General features: G+C 44.4%; 1 protein-coding gene and 1 long non-coding RNA gene across 13 annotated transcripts in view; one reads left to right on the plus strand and one right to left on the minus strand.

Annotated features, from left to right (window-relative positions):
• Nucleotides 1-20,324, minus strand: part of LOC133474171 (arf-GAP with coiled-coil, ANK repeat and PH domain-containing protein 3-like) — a 35,103-nt gene that overhangs the window by 5,108 nt on the left and 9,671 nt on the right. For 4 of the 12 annotated variants that reach the window (XM_061765587.1, XM_061765624.1, XM_061765632.1 and 1 more), the window contains exons 3-22: nt 19,889-19,919; nt 16,709-16,828; nt 14,765-14,818; nt 12,906-12,964; nt 12,168-12,351; nt 11,805-11,849; nt 11,623-11,718; nt 11,329-11,403; nt 8,766-8,878; nt 8,650-8,701; nt 8,477-8,577; nt 8,257-8,368; nt 7,304-7,494; nt 6,419-6,488; nt 5,838-5,935; nt 5,317-5,534; nt 4,790-4,879; nt 3,789-3,878; nt 2,520-2,734; nt 758-867 (exon numbers count right to left, since the gene is read on the minus strand). In XM_061765587.1, the coding sequence (XP_061621571.1) occupies nt 758-867; nt 2,520-2,734; nt 3,789-3,878; nt 4,790-4,879; nt 5,317-5,534; nt 5,838-5,935; nt 6,419-6,488; nt 7,304-7,494; nt 8,257-8,368; nt 8,477-8,577; nt 8,650-8,701; nt 8,766-8,878; nt 11,329-11,403; nt 11,623-11,718; nt 11,805-11,849; nt 12,168-12,351; nt 12,906-12,964; nt 14,765-14,818; nt 16,709-16,828; nt 19,889-19,919 (2,124 nt within the window). The other 8 variants (XM_061765593.1, XM_061765646.1, XM_061765640.1 and 5 more) reach the window with 4 other exon arrangements.
• LOC133474211 (uncharacterized) lies at nt 1,959-5,398 on the plus strand. The gene is made up of 4 exons (XR_009787414.1): nt 1,959-2,153; nt 2,927-3,117; nt 4,717-4,894; nt 5,262-5,398. It is a non-coding gene; the product is annotated as an uncharacterized LOC133474211 (long non-coding RNA).

Genomic DNA, 20,324 nt, shown 5'->3' on the forward strand with positions numbered 1-20,324 from the left:
TTAGCTTGGTTTTTCGGTGTTCCGTCATCAAATCTAAGTGGCGTATGTCTGGATGCTCCCCCTGGTGGCCAAGGCGTACACACCAGAATGAGCAGCACAATGGCACATTGAATTATTCTGATGCGCAAACTATTACAGTCTATTGAATTGTCATGACTCTGTTTTCGTGACGCATAACACTGTAGGGCAAGCGGTGTTTCTCAAAGAGTGGTAGGAGGAGTATCATTAGGGGTACGCGGATTCCCTCGGGTGGGATGCAAAAGAATCACTGAAGTAAATACGACGTTTACAAACACGAAATACAGTCAAACATATTAGAATAAAGCTTGTTTAATCCAACAATACATTTTTAATTGTCATATAACTTTTAAAGTACAGTTCGGCTGCATCAAACTTCGAAGGACAATACATTTGCATTTAATCTTGAATCATTTGTTTTCCAACATTGAAGTACATTTCCTTTGACTTGAGTTGAAATCATGAAGTATCGTTTTTTTTCTTCTCCTATATTGTTGCTGTCAAACCAGCATAATGGCACATAATGGCTTACATCATAAATACAGGTCGAATTTTCATTTCGGAATAATACCGTCCTCGTTTTTTATGAACACTTGGGCGTACTACGTTATGGTGGTACTTGATGGAAAGGTTTATAATAATAATAATAATACTTTCAAATAAGAATGTATTCATATATTATTCTTGCTATAAGACTTACTATTTTCGGCTAACGTGCGAGCATCCGCTGCGGACTCACCCCGTGTGGCCCAGCTGGGTGGCATGATGCAGGGGACCCCGCCCTCTCGCGTCTCTTTGATTGACGTCAGCGGCGTTTTGGAGCAGGAACTCGCAGGCTAGCAAGGAACCCTTCAATCAACACAGGACACATTTTTTACAAAGAATTATCGAAACAATACTAAATACACTGAACCCCTGCCTTTTCATAGTTTGCTATTCACATTTTTTTAGCGTAACCTCCCCTCAGGTGTTCGCTGAAAATGTCAACTTTTAGCATTTTTATCTTATTTTTTTTACTCTTGCTGTAATGCCCTAAGATGCCACCAAAGCCCTGCTAATAGGAAAGCAGTAATTGCTTACAAGTATGTTAAAGTGATACATCTCACCTGAGAGGCTAGAATTTGTATGTATGTATGGGAGGAGCCAAGTTTAGCCAGGGTTGTTAGCGGAAGTTATAGAGATCTTTTTGCCCTGCTACATTTTTAATCAAATCATAAGCAAGTCATTTATTTTTAAGAGGAGTTTGAAAATACAGTATATCAGTATATGTTATTAGATCGTAGTTTGTGTTATGAAAATGTTTTTTTTGGGGGGGGGGGCATCAATTCCTCGCTATTCGTGGGAGAGCTCATTCACTATCCTCCGCCAATAGCGGTGGCTTACTATGATACTAAAACTACATTCAAAATTTCCAAGTTTACTGCCAAATTATGGAATTAAATAATTGTGTAAAATTATTAATACAGTGTTCCCTCGCCACTTCGCGCTTCACGTTTTGCGGCTTCAGTGCTTCTCGGGTTTTTTCACCCCCCAAAAAAAAGAACGAAAAAATACAGCCCTATCGGCAGCCATATTGCAGAAAGAGGCATTGTTTCCCTGCATCCCACACAAAGAGATGAGTTGACTCAGAGGCTTTGCACACGCCTGTACTGTCCGGGCACTCATACAAGGCGCGTGATTGGTTCCCGGTGCCACATCGACCAATGAGAGCACGAGTGGATTGATCCCGTGAGCTTATTGGCTGCGCATCATCGCGGCCTAACTCAGCATCTTCCCTCGCTGTGTCTCGCCAGTCTCGTCCACGCTGTTGTGTTCGCAATCACTTTTTTTGTTTAAGTCATCATTTTTTTGATGCGTTAAGCAAGCCCTTACGATGCCGCCTAAGAGCTGTGCCCCTGCGAAAGCTTCCTCCGGGGCGCCCAAGAGGAAGATGATGATGATTGGAGCAAAGGGGGCAGATGCAGTTATGCATCTGTGGCACGCCATTACGGCGTGAATGAATCTACAGTGCGCTACATCAAGAAAGAAGAAGCAAACATCACCTTCAACAAGGAAGCGAAGCGTGTGGTAACTCCGCGTAAGAGAATTGTGAAAATGGAAGCTGCATTGGCATTGTGGATTGCAGGGAAAAGACAGTGAGTCATTCATGACTGTATAAGGTTGTATAATTCAAGATTTCAGTAAATACGTATACTGTTGTAATCTTTGTCTCAAATATGTAAAGTATAAATACTGTTGACATATTTTAAACATTCTGGTACCCACATACACATCCACGAATACGGGGGGGTTCCGGTCGCCAATAACCGCGAAAAACGAGGGAACGCTGGAATTGGATTTTTTTTGATATTGCAAAGCAAATAAAAACTCGGAAAAATACAAAAAACAAATTCAATTGTGTCCGTAGTTTGAGAAAAAGTATTTGAAATGCAAACAACCCCCCCCCCCAAAAAAAAAAAAAAAAAAAAAATCAGCATTAAAAAGTTGCATTTAGTACGCACCCCAATCACAGCCTGTATGAGGGGCGTCTTCTCCTCGTCGTCCTTGTTTACCATATTGACGTCGGCGCCGTGAGCCAGCGCTTCGGCCATGACGGGCAGGCTGCGAGCTTTGGCGGCTCTGTACAGGAGCGCCCCGGGGTGGAGGTACCTGGCGTCCTCCGGGTCCGACGTGTCCGGCTCGGCCTCGCCGCTCGAGTCCTCGGACGCCTCGCACTCTGACGACCGAGAGTAGCGACACACGTGAATAGTGATAATGATAAAATGACCAACAAACCAGTCATCATGTCTCAAGTTAGGTCATGTCCAAGTCTTTTACTCACCAAGTCCAAGTCAATAGCACGCTAGCCAACGACTTGAATACCTTCTACTGCAGATTTGAAAAGGACACTTGTGTTCTTCCATCACAGTCTGCTTTGGCGCTGCTACAAAAAAGGACAAACTCCGACTGCGACGGACAATCAAAACTGCTGAAAGGATTGTCGTACCCCCCTACCCGCCCTTGAGGACTTGCACGCTGCCAGAACTAAGACAAGAGCGTGCAAAATCCTCTCGGACGCTCCGCATCCCGGTCACCGGCTCTTCCGGCTCCTTCCCTCAGGTAGGCGCTACCGATCAATGCAAACTAGAACTAGCAGATATTGCAACAGCTTCTTCCCTCTTGCCATCAACTTCTTAAACAGCTAAGCTACAATTCCATTGCAACATGCTGGCAATTTTTGGTCTTTTTGTCTTGAGTTCGTTGTAATGTAATGATATATTACTCGTGCACTCACTGTAGTAGTCTCGCCACGCTGCACTATTTGCATATACTGGCCACTCAAGCCAGAGTAGCATCTGCTCCATTTGCACACTGACTGAGGAGTATCTGCAACATTTGCACAATCAACATTGTCCCAGACTATCGTGCTACTCGCTTGAAGTCTCGGCGCCCTTTGCACCGGATTGTTGCACCGGATTAGTCATTCGTACTGCTCTAAGTCCTAGAGGACTCTGCATCTTTTTGCACAATTGTAAAAAAATAATAATAATTATGTACCGGCATTACCAGATAACTAGCAATCCTTTACTGCTCAGTGACTGTTTTTTTTTTGTCAATGTCTTTCTGTCTCCAAAGTGTTCTCTGTCGGTTGACCGTCTGTTGTCGTACTAGAGCGGCTCCAACTGCCGGAGACAAATTCCTTGTGCGATTCTGATGATTCTGACTTTTGTCAAGTCAAGTCACAGGTATCAGAGCGCAAGTTCAAGCTGCAGTGATTCTTGTCCCCTCACCTTCCTCCGTCACGCTGTCCACTGCTGGTCCCGTGACCAAAAAGTCGGTGCTACCGTCGGTGCTGCCCAAACCGCTATCGCTGCTGAGGCCTGCACGCGGACAAAGAAATGCCACAACGCGGCACAATGTTAGGGCACAGTGGACACGTTCCATGCATGTGCGCATCCAAACGTAATACGGAAATACTTTTATAGAATGTAAAAGGGACTTTTGAATAGCTTATATACAAATAGTTGTAGGCGAAGATCTGCCACTTCAATTCAAGGCACAGACAAAAGAGTCTCAAAGGGCTTCAGAGGCCTGCAGTCGGCAATGATTGCAGACATCCGCTCATGTAAACCCTGACTACAAACAAACACGAATATGAGAAAGCCAAGAGGTAGGCAGAGATGGAGAGTTGTTCGATGCACAATATGGGACTTTTTTTTGTTTCTAAAAAAAAAAAATGTAAAAATAAAATTACTGGAATATGACTTTTTTTGGCAACCATTTTCTTGAAAACTTAGGATTCCTTTAAAAAAAAAAAAAAAAGTTTTTTCCTAAAACCCCCACACCCAGTTTCGTTTGTGAAGATCCACTATTGTCAAACCGCGGACGGATTCCACCGTCTTAAAGGCTATCATGTCACAAAGCCAAAAGGTAGGCAGAGATGCAGTGTTGTTCGATGCACAATATGGGAATTGGCTAAAACACACGAGGGTTCTGATATAACAGGCACATACTGAAATGTTTGGCAAAACTGTCAACGTGGAGGTGTCTGGTATTTGTGGTTGGCAATGTTTCTGCTATATGCACCACATGCACAGATCTACAAACTAATTGACAAGTGCAATATGGCAGCACGGTGATGAAGTACTCCATAAGTGAGATTACAATTGAACCTTGATGGGTGTTTGCTTTTTTTTTTTTTTTCCTTCCACACTGCAGGGAAGTAGTAGTAGTCTGTGTCGCAACGCCCTTGCTCCGCGCTTGCTTGTCATGCTAAGCACCTTTGACTTACTTCGAGGTCCAGAGCCTGTGTGGAAGTAGGAGAAAAGGGAGTCCAGCTCATCGGGACAAAACAAGGACTCTCTTCGAGACTTGGCAGCAACTAAAAAACAAGGAGGTGAGATGTCATTGGTCAAACAAGAATGATTTGTAGGTACGGGTAGGCTCCATTCTACTGTATTTCTTTATTCACTGAAAAAAATAAGATTTCCAATTTATGTCTATTTTCCCATTCGCTGATAGAAAAATCGAATGACAATGACAAATGTTCATTAAGAATTCAGTTGATCCCCCTGTTCGACACCCCTGGAGAGAACTAAGAAATATTTTAATAAGTCAAAAAGTATTAATGTATTCATATTGTACCAATACTAATACTACTAAGGAATACTTTGAAAAGTGTGTAAATGTTTAACGCGTGTGGGAGGAGTAAACCTCGTTGTGACAAATCAACTCAGATTGAACAATAAGAATCCATTCATCAGCCCGCCCAACGGAAACCACTAATCGGCATAAACAAGGCTGATGACGGGCAGGAACCTGAGAAGAGGCTGGACGGAGAAGTGCTCCGTGGCTCCTGTCGGTACCTCCGCCATGTCTTCGGTACCGTGGTGGCGCTGTTGTGCCTGCGACACTTCTGAACGTTCCAGCGCCGTGTCGTCTTCCTGTCGCCGTTGACTAAACTCGGCGTGGCGGTCAGCTTCTTCACAAACTTTTTCTCCACATACTTGCCCTTAATCCAGGCCTCCTTCTCCTGCCTGGAGGACCATCATCAACGGCTTTGGTGGGCTTCGAGCATTGCCGAGAAAAAGTCACTCTTGCTAGGGTGTTAAATCCAGGCCGTAGGTTATTAATCAACATTATTCTTTTTTTGATTAGATTAGCAATGTCTAACACTAAAATGTTAAAATGAGAAAGTGAAAAGTGAAAAAAAATGTGTACATTTATTTTGAAACAAAATCCAAAAGACCTGTCCACAGAAAAGTCTAATGTGAAAACCTGGTGTGTCAGGTCAGGTGCACAATTTGTTGTGGCCTGGATTTAGCAGCATCCTCTCCTACCTGCAACTGGTCGCCGTCGGTTTCCTAGCACCTTGTCCTTCGTGATACGAGCCCTCGTAGATGTGCTTGATGACGCCGTTGCCCAGCTCGCACATCAGCTGCGATACAAAAAGAGCCGCCATCAACCATCGCCGTGACGGCCGCCTTTTTTCCGCTTCTCCGCCATTTTCTTTTCGCTCAATTTTAAAACTCAAGCAAAAATATTGAAAAAATCCAATATTTGATTTTTTACATATACTGTATAGTGTATACAGACTGACTAATAAACTAAAACCTGTTCCGAAGTGTAGACTGACCAATTACTGAAATGTGTTAATAATTGCATTACACCAACATTATCAACATTATTGTTTATTTCTCCCAAAAATAGTGATTTCTTTCTTTTTATTTATTTATTTATTTTTTTCCATTGAGTTGTTCAGGTTATATAGGTCACAATAATGGTGGAAAAAGATTTTTTCATGGTCCGATCGCAACTTTTGATATCCATTGTTTATGTGCGTGTACAACGTTGGCTGAGTGAGTTTCTCGTCAGTGTGGGGCTTGTTCTTCACAGTCATGGTAGTTGCTCAGTGTTTCACCTTTAATAACTCCGGTTCCCACGAGTCCAGCGTGAGTGAGCGCACTTTGGAGCAATGAACACCGAGACTTCTGGAACCAAAAAACAACGCGACAATTCAGTGAGACAGGCGGATTGTGGCGGAACCAACGAGGTATTAGTTAATCACTTTGAGGAAATACACTCAGCAGGACACTGACGCTAATGTCATGCTAATCCTTTCAAGTTCCACACACACAGCGGGCAGTATCCCGGCAACGGCTGATGCCGCGTTGTCTACTGCGTGACACGGAGGACGCAACATGAATATGCAACAGTGCGTGGGGCGAGAGGAGGGCTGGCACACGGCACAAAACAGATCCGCCCCTAAAACACAAATTCTTGACCCTTGGGGTATTTGGACTAGCAACATGGCCGCCATCTTTGTGGAATTTGGAAAAAACCAAACAAAACCAAAAAAATCATGGAATGAGCACTTTGAGAGCCTCTAAAATCCTCCATAGCAAATACAGTCAGAAAACAAAATGTTGATGATCACAGTGCAGTGCTATTCTACTGCCCAGTGTTCTTCTCTTCTTCTCGCCAGTTTCATTTGCACCATTTAAGTGGAGTATTTACGGCAAGTGACACTGTTTGAAACGTCACGGAATTTCAGTCAGTACAAGCTTATTGATTGATATTTTTTAATTTTTGAAGTTGTGAGCCAATCAAATAAGGGGTCCCGAGTAGCAGACGAAACCAAAGTGTGCAGAGATATGTTCAGAAATAATCAAGTATGCCAACCGGACTCACAGATTTGTCAGACTGGTTGCCGTTTTGTCAAAAGCGTACCACGGACATGTTATTAAGACACCCAGGAACTGCTTTACATTGTGAAAGTAACATGCAGAATATTTATTAAAAAGACCTGTGGATGCCGGAGCACTCGATACACAGCAGAATCCCCAAATTGATAGACGCCCAACGAGGATCTGCTTGGCCACAGTCGCAGCACTGCTGGTTGCCCGGCAGGCGCAGGATCCTCTGCAGGATGCTCTCGTCACGGCCGCCGGCCGAGTCGATGCTGCTGGAGGACGGTGAGGCCGCTCTGTCCAGGTGCTATACAACACACAATACACACAGTCAAAACTAGCAGTCCACAAAACATCTGTAACGAGATGTGTATCGGATACTGGTGGGTCGCAGACAGCTGGTAAAAAATTCCATGTACACGTATTTTGATTTTTCCACTACAGTCCAGAGCTGTACTAAATTCCCACACGGAATATATTAGGTAAGCGACAGGAAGTGTAACTCCCTAACACTCTAGCCACTAGTTTACTCTGTAAACAAATACAGCGCAGCTGAGCCTCCGGCTAGCAATATGCTTTTGACGGCATTTAACAACATAACATACCATAAATGTGTTTTCAGAAGCTATTTTCAAACAAAAGAGCTTCTTTTGAGTTTGGAACTTCTATTAATCACTGCCAGCCCTTGAAGTTACCATGGATATTTGACTTCTAAAGCCGTCAATGGCAGTAAATGTGTTAAAGCGGTTCACGACTTAAGATAAGAATAAGAAAATGTGGGTCCAAAGGTCACAACGGTTGAGAACCACAGGTCTCGTGTACATTACTAAGAAAGTAAAGCGTGTGACTGGGTGGATGTAAAACATGTCACTGGATGAATGTAAAGCGTGTGACTACAGATTTGGGATTTATTGGATGAAAACATGTGATTGGACTATGTCCCCAAAAAAAAAAATTATGTGACTGGATGAATGTAAAGCGTGTGACTGAATGGATGGATGGATGGATGTAAGCATGTTCTAGGATGGATTTAAAGTGTGACTGAACGGATGTAAAGCGTGTGACTGGCCTCGCTGCGGAAGCCGTCAGGACTCTCCCTGTAGGCCGAGGCGATGCTGGCTCGGACCGCCTGAATCCAAGCTCGTCTGAGCCTCTCCGATTCAGCCTGCAGCATGCAGCTCCTGCCAGGAAAAAGGAAACACCAACTAGAGGAAGCGTGACGTGACAAAATCGGATTACTTCTCCTAGTTCTACTCAGTACTCATAGCCCACTGAATAAAAAGTCCTACTTGGTCGGGGAGACCACCTCGAAGCAGAACCTCCTCTCGATGTCCTCGCAGGGTTTGACGGAACACAGACGTAGGTCATCCACCACCACCGTCAGAGAGTCCTGTCCACAGACACAATGGCTCGTGAGACTCGGCCACGTTTGTGAGGATTGAACATTTACAGATGCGCTTGCCTTGAGCTTCTTTTGATAAACCAGCTGGCTCCTCTGGATGGAGAACCAGCGTCTGAAAGACATGAAGGAAACATTAGGCCACCTCCAGAGGGGGAATCTGGAGTCTTTTGTCTCACCTGTTCCATGTCTTGAAGGCGTTGCTGGCCCTCTTGAACAAGTATCCTTCCATCACCACGCCATTGGGCGAGTCCACGTTGAACTCGGCTTTGGAGTCTTCATAGGCGAAGTCCTGAGAGAGCCGGTGAGCAAACATTTCCATGAAACAAGCGGGAACCTCAACGATTTGTGCGTGTCATCAAACATTCCCTCCGAGCCAATCACCAGGAATTGGAAGTAGGATTCGTCCTCCTCGTGTACAGATTATATGTGGAGTTTTGGGGTAGAAAAGAAACATTGGATGCACTCACCTGCATGAGCGTCTGAGAGCAGCAGCAGAAGAGGAATAAGGAGAAGAAGAAAGAACATGAGAAGCACATTGACGAGAAAATTCAAATCAACATCGATCCATCCATTTTCTCGCTAGGGCCTCGGGCGCGCCGGAGCCTATGGCGGCCGACCGACTCGGGTCGAGAGGCGGGCGGGGTACACCCTCAACTGGTCGCCAGCCAATCGCAGGGCAATTAATCAACATTCACTTTGGAATTTTACAGGGAGCCAGAGCAGTGACGCTTGCACTCGAGAAATAGGACTTCTCCTCCTAGTTCTACTCAGTACTCGGGCAGCAGCATTTTGGGCCAGGTGGAGAGTAAATTCCGAATCGGGCGGGGAGCCAGCACAGTGACGCCTGCACTCGAGAAATAGGACTCCCCGAGCACTTTCTTGCTTTACATCTAACTGTATCTCTCAGGAAGAACACACCGTGTAATCCATGATCATGTGACCTCTGAGCATTGCACTGAGTTGCAGGATTTGGGAGTCCCACAGGGATCGGTGGTCATCATTTGCTCAGCATTGATAGGCTGCCGCACGGCGGTATCATACGCACATATAAAATGAGCTCTCGCTGTTATGCAGATGACACCCAACTATACATACAGGTATGCTATACATATGCCTTTCAAACTAACTAACTGTAACGTTGAGATGTCCCGTAACATTTTGTTTCTTAACACGGAGAAAACCGAGTTGTTGATTATTAGCCCTGCTAGACACAGGCATGTGTTTATGGACACCACTCTTGCCTTTTGACAAAAGTACCATTACCCAAAGAATATTGCCATTATATTTGACTCAACTCTCTCCTTTCAAACGCACATTAAGAATATTACCCAAACTGTTTTTTTCACCTCAGTGATGCAGAGATCCTAGTCAATGCATTCGTTACCTCTCAGCTCCACTGCTGTAACGTACTGCATTCTGGTCTTCCCATGTCTAATGTTAAATGTTAAATGCCTGCAGTGAGTACAAAACACTGCAGCAAGCCTTTTGAAAAAGGTATTACTTCAATACCGGCTCCCGGTCGGTCCACTTTTGTTACGTACTCATCAAATATTACATGGCTTAGTACCCTCCCATTTTGCCAACTTAGTCGTTTCGTATGTTCCAGCTCAAAAGCTATGTGCGCAACACGATCTCTTTCACTCTGAGAGGCAAAAAGAAGCCCCCAGATTCCAGCGCCTTCTCTATTCTGCATTGACTGACCGGAACAGGTTCTGAGAAAGAACCACTTTCCATTGTACGGCGCTATAGTGTGTGATGAATGTTGCCCGCTCAACAGCCATCGCAGCCTGCTCATCCCGGAAGGGGGATCTCTCCATCTCTTCTTTGGAGTTTTTCCTTCAACTGTGCGTCTGTGAAGCTGCAGCACGGTGATAGACCGGTTAGCATCCCTAATTCAACAGTTCTGAGGAGCCGGGTTCAAATCCCATGTAGAGTTTGCATTTTCTCCCCGTGCCTGCGTGGGTTTTATCCGGGTACTCTGGTTTTCTCCCACATTCCCCAAAATTGTCCGTAGGTGTGAATGTTGTTTTTTTTGTCTCCATGTGCCCCGCGATTGGCTGGCGACCCGTTCAGGGTGTAACCCGCCTCTCGCCCGGAGTCGGTTGGGATAGGCTCCAGCACGCCCGTGACCGTATGAAAGCCCTTTGAGTCTTTTGTGATTAAGGGCTAGAAAAATAAACTTGACTCGAGTTCAGCATTTTGGACCACATCGAGAGTCAATTCTGAATCTCACAGGTAGCCAACGTAATGACGCATGCACTGGAGAAATATGAGCTCTTCTTCCGGTTCTATTCAGTAATCGGAGAGCAGCTTTTCAAATCACTTGGAAAGTCAGTTCTGAATTGTATTCTGGTCAGAATTCAGGCAGGAGCCTTCGTGGCCAGCTGGAGAGTCACTTACGGAATTTACAGGTCACCACTCCAGTGACAGTACACTGAAGAATATCGATCTCTTCTTATAGTCCTAGTCACTACTCAGATAGCAGTAGATGTTGCAATTTTGCACCAGCTCGAGAGTCTTAAGAGACTTGCCGGAGCAGAAATATATCATGGAAGTCATTCTAAGTTGTCTCGTTCACTCTGTCATGTCACAGCATCACTACATATCAGTCAAGGACTGGCAGTCAAACCGGCACCCTTCCAGTAGGTCAATGGCACCCCCGGTGTCGAGCATCAATTCACGACTCTGCAAAGCCATACAAAAGACAGCACATTGCTTCCCGGCATTACACCCACTCACCCTCTGCTGGATGGTCGCGTGTTTGTGCTCCAACTCTCTCTTCTCCATGGCCGAGTCGATCACCAGCTGATCCACCTGAAAGGAAGGTAAAGAAAGCTGCTTTATTAGTCACGAACCAAATGTGCTTGTTCGTTCTACTCGCGCTGAAATTAGCCTGTTGCCAATGAGCCGCTGCTCACGCCGTCCAGAAAATGGATCGATGGTATGGGTACGGTAGCATTTATTGCCAATCCTCACTAGCTTAAAAGCTTATCGCTCTTGTTTTGATCCAAACAATCAGGATGCTTTCCTCACATCGGCCGCCAGCTTCTTCATGTAGGGATCCACCTCTTCCAGGCGCTTGTAGCCCTGCTGGAACAAGGAGTACTGGGCATGCATGAAGGACAGCATCTGGAGAGGGGAGACATATGTTACTGTATACAACATATGTATATTTATACAATGTTATGTCTGTGTGGAATTTAAACAAGGCTCACTGCATCCAGGATCTCAAATTTCTTCTTGGCCTGGAGAACATTGATCTGCAGGGAGAAGACAGACACAGGACACATGATCCTTTTCAGAGACCCGGGCGTGTTAGCGTTGACGTATAACTTTGTTTGTAACACTGCTTCACTGCTAAACGTCAAGGAAAGAGACAAGGGCACCGATAGACATCCAACTCCTTTCTTACCAGCTTTTAACCAAGGAAATAGGCACGGAAAGGCAACTCATTTCAAGGATTTCCAAAAAATCAACGAAAGACAAAGGCGCATATAGATACTTAAAACCCCCTTCGTAACACGACTTTAAACATGAAAGAAAGAGACACGGACGCATAAAGACGCTCAACTTCCCACCTGTAGAACGTAGTCCAAGGCCAGATGACGGAAGCACTTTCGCGAGACGCTGAGCGCGCAAGTCGCTTCCTCTACCTCGTGAGCCTTGTTTCTGGGCGCCTGCGCGTTCTTCACCTGTGCGATCTCCATGTCCTCACGCACACGCTCAAAGTGCTTCTTGGTCTCCTTGAACTTGCGCACGTCCCTAAAGAAGAAATAAGCCACACCTGTCTTGTACCGTGGAAATAGGACTTTTGAATGCATTGTAAACATGTTAGTTATACTGTATGTCTGCAATGCCCGTCTACCCATCAAATGTGAAAGCCAACAACCAAGTCAATTTTCTGTTATCTGACTATTTCTGCCCCTTTTTCAGGGGGGGGGGGGGGAAGAAAAAAAAAAAAAAAAAAAAAGACTGCTGACGGCTGGCATGAGCATTTAAACTGCTCGTCATGTGCCGTTAGCCTTTTCAGACGTGTGCGCATAGCACTTGCGCTTGTTATACAGCAGTTCGGGATCGACTTGCATACTCATTTTGAATCATATATTTACACATTGATGGGGCCCCGCTGCTCGCTTACGACAGCAACCCGCTACCGAGGTGTCCGTGTCCGAAACATGTGAGTGGCAATTCGGTCAACCTCAAGCTACAACCGTCATTGCGGAGTGCCAAAGTCGACACGTCGATTAGTCGGTTCAACCCCTAGTTGACACGAATATAATAATACTGGCTTGTGCATAATGATGAAGACCACTCACTCTTTGACAAAGTGCTGCAACTGTTGCTTGACTGAATGCTGAGCTTGATCGAACAGCATCTGTGACAGAAACGATCAGAACTGTAAAAACATTTTATCCTGTTTATTTCAGAACTTTAAACTGTGACATTTATGCGTGCGTTCATTTTCTATTGCGCTGGTTTTCATTTGGGTCGTGGGTGAGCTGGAGCCTTTCCCAGTTGAATTTGGAGGAGAGGTGGCGTACACCCTGGACTGGTCGCCAGCCAAAGGCAGAGCACATGAAAGGCAAATGACACCCTGTGCCATTTAATATAGTATACTTATTTTCACATGATCTGTAATGAAAACAATTTGTATATTTCTATTATTTACATGGAAGTTGTTGCCAGTTAATACTTGGGGGCGGGGGGAGAACAAAAAAAACCTCCAAAGGTTGTTTGATATCAGGGGAAATAAAACAAAACCTTGTAAAGGAAAAATAAGCTAAAATAGTTTGAAATAACATCATGTACTTCATCTATTAGGGATGGTGAAAATGAGATTTTTCCAGAAAAAAATTCGCTTTAATTTCAAAGCCAGCCGCGCACGCAGGCTTATTTATTATTATGTTGAATGAAACTGTATTCAATCTCTCGTTGACTGCTTCCAAGCCAAATCCTACGTAATGTACCGATGTACCAAAAGAGAGCGATGAAGTGCACTTTCACATGCCGATGAAAGACAATTGGTGAGAATGAATGGAGGAGGAATGGGGCCTTTTTTTTCCTGCTTTGGACACAATAAGGCCGCCTTTTCTTGGATGCTTTCAATCCAAGAGCCTTCCACATCACGCTTGGAGATTCCAGCAGAATTCTTGCTAAATAGGTCATCCGTGCGGGTAGGGTGGAGGAGTGGAGGACATGCAGGGGGAGGCCGGACGTTTGGTGAAATGTGAGCCTCCGTCCCAAACTGTGTGAAGATTTCATATGATATTCTGATCCACCGACCAAGACCGCATTGAAAAATAGGTGGAGGTGACTTCAAATTGACCTGAGCTTGAAATAATCATCTTAAGTGCATGTTTGTCCCTCGGAAGTAACTACAGCGGGGCAGCGGAAATAAACCTGCGGCTGCGATGGCGTCCCGACGCAACCGCAAGCCGCCAAACCGCTAGTGATTCAGGCCTGGGGGAAAAAAATAAAAAATATGGCCTTAAAATATCATCTCCAAATTTGTTTCCATTAAACCCAATTTCCCATTTTAACAAATGTTACTCGAAACAAGTTTTGCTGTTTGTTTTATTCCTCTTGTGGGATTGCCTTTATTTGTCCTGATATCAAACAATCTTTGAAACTTTTTTTCCCCACCAGCATCAACTTACACAGAAAGTAACAGGGAGCTGAAGAGCAAAATTCGGAACAGGTTTTGGATTTGAATTTCCAAGGACGTCCACTTCTATGCGTCTCTCTCTCTCTCTGTCTGTTGCAACCTGCTGATACTCTGTGCACTCTAAGCTCAGTGGCAACTTCCTGTTTGAAGTCTTGCAATGGCGAGGTACTGTTGATCAGTTGCAGGCGTCGTCTTGGTCTTATGATGTCAAAATGTCAACACATTGATAGAAGACTTTTCCAATACAAAGTATGAGATAGATCAGCCCCTAAAACAAGTCCATTTCACCATGGAAAGAAATATGCCAGAAAAATATGTCTAGAATTTTTGTTCCTTGAGGTAGATTCATGAAAGTATGCCACAGAGGAATTCTCTTTTAAATTATGAAGGAAATTCACAACATGGCTCCTCAAGAGCCCTTGTTGAGGTTGCTACTTCTACTGGAATTAGCATTGTATAAAAAGCCAAAGAACAAGTTGACAGATTGAGTTTCAGGTTCGTGGCACTTACGATGTGGTAGTTGATGATTTCCTGAAGACTTTCACCACACTTTTCCAGGCACTCCTGCCAAGAAATGAAAAGAAACAGGAAGTCAGAAAAATGTGCGCGATTTGTTTGAAAATAAACACTGCTGCTAAAGTCAAACGCGACCTCAACAGGCTGAGGAAATGGACTTCTTTTTCTTTTTTGGGGGGGAGGGTCAAGAACTTAGGATTCTTCTCTTCTTTTTTTTATTTGGGGAAAGTACAATCATTCATGAGAAACGTACTCTAGTTGTCAGGCCCAAGAGAGCTTTTAACACAACAGCTAAAACCGACAACTGAGTTTACACGCACATGCACACGCACACACTACACTGTTTCAGGATCTTTGTGTCGTATTGCGATTAGCACTACTCTTGCTTGTTTTTTCTTTCACTTTGATGACATTCTGTCAAATCACAGACAGGTTGAAGAACACTTTAAAGGGGACGTATGATGTCAAACTGACTGAATGTTTGTATTCAAATAGTTGTGTGTCTGGAGTGCCAGCCCACCCATCAAGTGAAAGTCAAGAAAATATTTTATCTGTGTACTTCTGAAAACATGTCTGTTAGCAAGCCCTTCTCAATTTGGACATCATAATTCGGCTCATTTACAGAGTCCCGCCCCCACACCGCATGACTTGTCAGCTCGGCTGGGTGCCGTTTTCGAGTCCGCTAATAAGTTGCACGACATTTTGTTTGAGCATCTTCATTGCGATGCATGTGTGTGCACAATAGTCACATCGCAGGGTCTGCTGCGATGTTGGTGTACTGTAATATACAGTGACTCAACTGTAAAATTAAAGGTGACCAGCAGAGGGACCCGTTTGGACATGATTAAAAGATTACACACCCACTGCATTTCCTATTTTGCTCTTCAGAATGAAACTAGGCAGCGGCATGAGTGTGCAAGGTGTGTTCAGAGGCACTCCATAAATGGGAGCGACTGTGCTTTCTAATACAGTACATAACTGTAAAAAATGGATTACGAGGAAAATGATTTGTATCAGTTTAGTTAAAACACTGTACAATTACACTGTGATAATATGGAATTTATTTTGTAATCTAAGAATAGATCAATTATTTTATTACTATAGTCAGCCAGCGCTGCGAGGAATGCAAAGTTATCCATGTCATTTCACAATCTGTTTTGCTTGCACATTAAGGACAAAAGTCCTGTTTTTGTTTGAATTCCTCATTTAAAAAAAAAAAAAAAAAGTTTTTCCTCATGTTTTTGAGATCGCGTGAAAGCTGCAGCTGGCTACTGAATGGGTGGCAACAGCGGAGAGTTGAAATGCCAGTATTTTGAGGGTCGTAGCCAGTCAGCAACATACTGGGGGGGGGGGGGAACCTTAGTTCAAACTAGTTCTATAGCTAGTTCATTTTTGGAACGAAGAACTGAACTTTCAACTTGTTCGTGTAGAAAATGATCCACTACAGTGATCCTGTATTATTTCACATTGCAATATACAGTGCCGTGACAAAGTATTGGCCCCCTTCTCAAATTCTTATATTTGTCCATAGTGTCCCCACTTTAATGTTTAAGATAATCAAACAAATGTAAAGTGAAGTTAAAATGCTGTTTTTAAATAGTGATTTCATTTATTAAGGGACTATTCAAAGTTACCTGGCCCTGTGTGGGAAAAGTAATTACACCCCTTGTTAAATAATGAATTCATTGTGGGTTAATTTTCACTGATCACACTCAAACCTGATCGTCTCCAGACCTGTTCAAATCAAGAAATTACGAATGACAAAATCAAGTCGTCCCCATAATATGTCCCCGTTATTGCCATCATCTGAGGATATAAATAAAATATGAAAAAAATGTAATATGAGGTGTGAGTCCAAGTGGTTTAACCTGTAGCCAGATGGCTCACACGATAATCAAACAGAACTAAATATGTCACTTCACTTCCACGGAACCTCACCGAGATCATTTCATCCTTCTTGCACTGCTGGGACAGATCCCGGATGCCGTTAATGAAAAGTTTGTTGGCGCTGACGTACGCCTTCCCTGCGTCTATCATGCCGCCACAAAGCTTCACCAACTGTGTGGACAAAAAAGGGCACAAGTCGAAAGACACAATGTCAGTAAGTCAACTCCCAATGCTTTGAATTTGGTAAGAATGGCAAAAACAATCTCCAGTAGTCTTTGAAAGAGCCTCTGAAATGACCCTAAAATTGACACACAACCTTCCTGTGTCTTCTCAGACTTGGCTTCTTGAAATGTTTTTGTGGGTCTCCTCACGACAGACATGGCTACCAAACTTTATATTTGCTAATTAAAAACTGGGTTCAGAGGCTGAATTTCCAAGGCATTTGGTTCATCTGAACTTGTAGAGTTGACTTCAAAGTTTTGTGTTTTAAGGCCAGTCATCAAACTTTACCGCCATGCTGTGCACACAGGCAATGATGAAAACACACTTACTTTTTGCAATATATGGTGACCCACCAGTCAAGTACTTCATAGACGCTTCAAATTTGGTAGCTATCGAGACAAAATCTCAAGTAGTCTTTGGACAAACCTCGGAAATGGTTCAAATGAACCTGAAAGAGGCGCTTCAAACCAAAATGTCAGAGATTTAATCTTTAGGTAGAGCATGTTGTGCAGTGTGACCGAAGGGTCACTGGGTCCGAATCACAGCTACGACTGTCCGCATGTTGTAGTGTCCTTGGGCAAGACAGTGAACCCTAAAATTTGCTCCCAGTGGGCCTGGCAGGAGTCACCCATTGGTGTATGAATGTGTGAGTGAGTGAGTGGGTGAATGTGAGGCTTTGTCAGAATCAGAATCCTCTTTATTTGCCAAGTATGTCCAAAAAACACACAAGGAATTTGTCTCCGGTAGTTGGAGCCGCTCGAGTACGACAACAGACAGTCAATTGACAGAGAACACTTTGGAGACATAAAGACATTGACGACAAAAAAAAAAAAAAAAAAAAAAAAAAAACAGTCACTGAGCAATAAAGGGCTTATAGTTATCTGGTAATGCCGGTACATAATTTTTTTTTTTTTTGACAATTGTGCAAAAAGATGCAGAGTCCTCTAGCACTTCGAGCAGTTCCAATGACTAATATTGCAAGAGTCCGGTGCAATGACCTTTGTGCAAAGGGCGCCGAGACTTCAAGCGAGTAGCGCGATAGTCTGGGACAATGTCGATTGTGCAAATGTTACAGATACTCCTCAGTCATTGTGCAAATGGAGCAGATGCTACTCTGGCATGAGTGGCCAGTATATGCAAATAGTGCAGCGTGGCAAGACTACTACAGTGAGTGCACGAGTAATATATCATTGGCCCCACAGAAATGTGACAACAAACTCAAGACAAAAAGACAAAAAATTGGAATTGAAGAAGAAGAATCACCTTTTATTGTCATGAACATGCATGCATGCACACAAAATTTGGTCTCTGCATTTAACCCATCACAGTGAACACATACACGTTAGTGGCACACACTGGAGCAGGGGGTAGCTGAAGCGCCCGGGGAGCATTTTGGTCTTGCTCAAGGACACCACAGCCGTGAGTCCTGGGGATGTTGGCGGATGGTCCAGTCGGGGTCTTGAACTTAGGTCCCCCACGGTGGCAGGTGATGATCTTAACCATTGGGCCACGGCTGCCTCCTTGTAGGTTAGGTGTTTAAGAAGTTGATGGCAAAAGGGAAGAAGCTGTCGGAATGTCTGCTAGTTCTAGTTTGCATTGATCGGTAGCGCCTACCTGAGGGAAGGAGCCGGAAGAGCCGGTGACCGGGATGCGGCGGGTCCGAGAGGATTTTGCACGCTCTTGTCTTAGTTCTGGCAGCGTTCAAGTCCTCAAGGGCGGGTAGGGGGTACTGACAATCCTTTCAGCAGTTTTGATTGTCCGTCGCAGTCTGAGTTTGTCCTTTTTTGTAGCAGCGCCAAACCAGACTGTGATGGAAGAACACAGGACCGATTCGATGACCGCTGTGTCGAACCGCCTCAGCAGCTCCCGTGGCAGGCCGTGTTTGCTCAGAAGCCACAGGAAGTACATCCTCTGCTGGGCGGAGTCGATGTCGGTCGCCCACTTCAGGTCCCGAGAGACTGTAATTCCCAGGAACTCGAAGGTCTCGGCGGTTGACGCAAGGCAGCTGGACAGCGTGAGGGGCAGCTGTGGCGAAGGATGCCTCCTGAAGTCCACGATCATTTTCTACAGTCTCGAGCGCGTTCAGCTCCGGGTTGCGTCGGCCGCACCGCAGCTCCGGCCGCTCCGCTTCCTGTCGATACGCAGACTCGTCACCGTCCTCGATGAGGCCGATGACAGCGGTGTCATCTGCAAACTTCAGGAGTTTGACAGTCGGGTGCGCTGAGGTGCAGTCGTTCGTGTAGAGAGAGAAGAGCAGCGGAGAGAGGACACGACCTTGGGGCGCCCCAGTGCTGATGCTGCGTGTGGATGAGGATTTGTTTACCAAATTTCACGTTGGTCAATGAAATTGGCTTTGGCGGCTGATTATTCAAAAGGTTGACATTAGTTTGACTTTATGTGTGTTAAGGCTGGTCATGAAACATTCCTGCCATGCTCCACCGACGATCATTGACAAAAGCTCAACATTTTCGCATGTGCGCGTCAGCCAGCTGTCTGGCATGGATGCTTCAAACTTGGTAGGAATCGGACTGTTTTGGGCCCTAAAACGCCTTATGCAGAAAACAGGTTAGCAGACTTCTTTACCTCTGTCTTTGCATTTGCGCTGATTCCCAGTCAGCTATAAGAGTAGACAAAGTTCTCTTCTTGGTCTATAAATCCAAAAATTATTGAGGTTCTGAATACTAATGGAATATAAACCCAGTAGGGCTACGAGATCTGCAGACTCAGGTCAGATAGTGGAGCCCAGAGCTCAAACCAAACATGGTAAAGCAGCATTCAGCTGTCATGCTGCACACAAATGGAAGTGTGAATCTTTTTAAGTCCAGTTTAAAAACTCTTCTTTTTTTTTTTTTTCCCCCTCATGCTTACAATTAAACTCTTATAAAATAATGTATTAAAGTATTGTATTTGCCTTGTAAGTTCTTTTAGTAAGATGCCTTTTATTTCTGGCCTTTGTTTTTAATTGTCTTTAGCTCTTCTTTCTAAATGATTTGACGCACACGGACTTACCTTGAGAATGAAGCTGCCTTGCCTCGCCTTCCTGTGTGCACAACGATAACTATGTGCTAGTGACAAGATGGTTCGAACCCGAACTAGAATACGGTTTTCTTTATCACCGGTATCACTGGTCAGTTCAATAATTTCTCTCTACATGATATGATATGATATACTGTATATGATATGATATATGTAAACACAAACGAAGCCTAAAGATCGGGTACGGTCATCTTTGCTAGCTCTTGAAACCATCTTGTGTAAAAGAAAAGACGCTGTAGGCGTTTAATATTCAGCGCGTGCTTTGTCCACGTCTCCTGCCATAGGGTTACGCCAGTTACCTGGACCGGATGAAAGTGATCGTCCTGTTTTGCTGAATTTGGAAGTTGGTAGCGAACGTTTGGGTCCGAACCTTTGTCACACCCATCAGGGATCGTGTCCGACAAGCTAA

The sequence above is a fragment of the Phyllopteryx taeniolatus genome, chromosome 1 (genome assembly GCF_024500385.1).
Source record: "Phyllopteryx taeniolatus isolate TA_2022b chromosome 1, UOR_Ptae_1.2, whole genome shotgun sequence".
NCBI classification, from domain to species: Eukaryota; Metazoa; Chordata; class Actinopteri; order Syngnathiformes; family Syngnathidae; genus Phyllopteryx; species Phyllopteryx taeniolatus.